Consider the following 2,722-nt stretch of genomic DNA (forward strand, 5'->3'; position numbering starts at 1 on the left):
ATTCAGACTTGTTCGAGGGAGAAACATTCTCTGGGAAGGTAAACCTATGCCAGTTAGCTGTTAAATATATGCTAATATAATGTTTGAATGTTTTTTTTTTTTCTCCATGCATTTGTTTCCTCCTTCAGGATCCGTGATAACACTGAAACATCTGAAGGATGAAGTTCTGACAGTAAAGACAGGCATGGAATGTGGCCTTTCTCTAGATAATGAAGAACTTGAATACAAACCTGGGGATGAAATTATTTGTTACAGTCAATCTGAGATCAAACAGAAAATTTCTTGGGATCCAGGATTTTAAGGGACTGCATTTGGCTCATCGGTATACTATGCTGTGTAGTTTACATGCACATGCAGTAGCTATAACAAGACTAGCTGTAGCAAACCTACAGTCACCAACAGGTAATTAAAAAAAAAAAATGTAAAATTTGATTGTCTTCATTTTGACTCTAGATATCAGGACTGAAATAAGTGTTCATAATGTATCTTGTAATGTAAATAAAAATGAGGAAGTCACATTTTCAAAAATCGTTCTTTTGAAAAGTATTGATTTTCATCCTACTTCATACATTTCATGTATTTAAACTTATCGCACAATATAGCTTTTGTAATATGTTGAACAATACATTAAATATATTTTTAAAGTCTGGATGGAAATTAAATTCCTGGGATATGGGGCAAAAACACCACACACATATAGGAAGGTAAATAATTTAAAATAGCTCAAAATCAAGATATAAGCTAACATATCTTATTTTAGTTTGTTCCCTCAACATGTCATTTTTTTAGAAGCAGGGTTCCCAAACTTGGATATATGAACATTAAGTGTAATTTCTTGGAACTGAAAACAAATTTACAAGTTAAAAAAATATATATATAGAATCTTGTCATGTGCATTTTATAATACATATTTTTTTTCTAGTTATGTCAAGCTCTAAAATATTTTATTGGGTAGAAATAGCTACTCTGAGGGGGAAAATAAGTGACAGATGACAGAAAAGTCTACATTCACTGGTAATTAAAGGTGTACACCTTGAAAAACAAATGCTAAAGCTTTAAAAATAGGAACATTTAAAAAAAATTTAAATGCATGTTATATTTAAGGTAAGAAAACAATATTCCAGTGCAAAATGAAAGACAGCCCATCTAAAATAGACTTTGTATTCTGCATGTCCTGTTCCCAAGAATCAGGTTTTTTTTTAATCATTTACCATCAGTTGTATCCAACTTCTTACTTTAGCATATTAGATTGAATGCCTAATAAAGTTAAAACCCCAAAAAGTGATATTAATCAAGACTCAAGAGATTCATTTTTGAATGTGGCAGGCCAATTTTATTTACAAAGTACAAATTCCAGAACAGACAATCTCCTGTATTACACAGAGCATGTTGTCAGGACTGTACTTCACTTGTCCTCCGGTTTGTTGAAGCAGTAAGTCAGGCAGCACTTCCCGCAGTAATGACGGTCAAAGTGGCTGGCCATGAACACCCCGGCTCCACACTCATCTGCTGGACACTCGCGGCGCAGCCGGTGGATCTTGCCGTTCTCATCAACCTGAGGATCAAGACAGACAGCATGAAATCATACTAGCAACTCCCAAAGCTGAATACAGAACACACGCAGCTGGCAAAAAAGACTTGAGTTTAGGAGATGTTGAATCTCACTGTTGAAACTGACCTTGTAATATTTCAGCACAGCGAGCTTGACCTTCTTTCTCTTGTGCTTGTTCTTCTTGGGGGTGGTGTAGGACTTCTTCTTCCTCTTCTTAGCACCACCACGCAGTCTCAGCACAAGATGCAGTGTGGACTCCTGAATGCACGACCACAATGAAGTTAGTTCAAGTGTATTACATGACAGGAAAAGCAATGAACCTAACATTTATATATGACTGCACCATTATTCACTAACCTTCTGAATGTTGTAGTCAGACAGGGTGCGTCCATCCTCCAGCTGTTTGCCAGCAAAGATCAACCTCTGCTGATCAGGAGGGATTCCTGCATTCAATACATATAGCAGTCAGCCTTTTGTCATAACGTGTGCAATGCTGTTAAGTGTGTAAAATTTAAAAAAAAAAATTATATTATATATATATATATATATATATACACACACACATGCATGCACGCACGCACTTGTCAACATTTGAAGTGGATCAAAACTAGGGATGGGCGTATCGATCCTAAGTATCGATATATATCGATACTGACGCGAGTATCGAAAGTATCGATACTCAAACTAAAAATATCGATACTAAGGTGTGTTTGAACAAATAACCTTTGTTCGCAAGTAATTGTGTAGGATAGAATTATTTTCCTGCTCATCTGAACACAAGCAAATGTTGCAAGACAGAACCAATCCATCAAAGAGAGCGTTCACTCACTTCTGACAGTGCATTCAAACAGGGCTGCGTTTCCCAAAAGTATCATAAGAAAGCATTAAAGCTTTTGGGAACGACAGCCCTGAACAATGCTTATCAGAGGACAGAAAAAAAACATATGTTTGCGTTATTTCACAATTAACAAATTGAAATCGTAGTCTACGTAGTTTGTACAATTACAGTTATTTAAACTGAACGTTGAAAGATAATATAGATCATGTTCTATTCTGTAATGTTAATAGAAATCATACACTGTCAGAATAAAAAGGTTGCATTTTATGGATGCAACAGCCGGTCACTGGCAGTCCCTTATGAAAATGAACCATGGTTTTACTAAAGTGACC

General features: G+C 35.7%; 1 protein-coding gene and 1 long non-coding RNA gene across 2 annotated transcripts; one reads left to right on the forward strand and one right to left on the reverse strand.

Moving 5' to 3' along the window:
• LOC107579956 (uncharacterized) lies at positions 1–421 on the forward strand. The gene is made up of 2 exons (XR_001608559.1): positions 1–38; positions 129–421. It is a non-coding gene; the product is annotated as an uncharacterized lncRNA (long non-coding RNA).
• Positions 422–1,306: 885 nt separating this feature from the next.
• On the reverse strand, positions 1,307–2,011 carry LOC107579955 (ubiquitin-40S ribosomal protein S27a-like; the record flags this gene model as incomplete). The annotated part of the gene is made up of 3 exons (XM_016265729.1): positions 1,307–1,555; positions 1,679–1,810; positions 1,910–2,011. Coding segments are annotated over 3 exons (384 nt in total), but the record flags the coding sequence as incomplete, so codon positions are not given.
• Between the last annotated feature and the right edge of the window lie 711 nt (positions 2,012–2,722).

The sequence above is a fragment of the Sinocyclocheilus grahami genome, unplaced genomic scaffold, assembly GCF_001515645.1.
Source record: "Sinocyclocheilus grahami isolate Dianchi unplaced genomic scaffold, SAMN03320097.WGS_v1.1 scaffold22388.1, whole genome shotgun sequence".
NCBI lineage: Eukaryota > Metazoa > Chordata > Actinopteri > Cypriniformes > Cyprinidae > Sinocyclocheilus > Sinocyclocheilus grahami.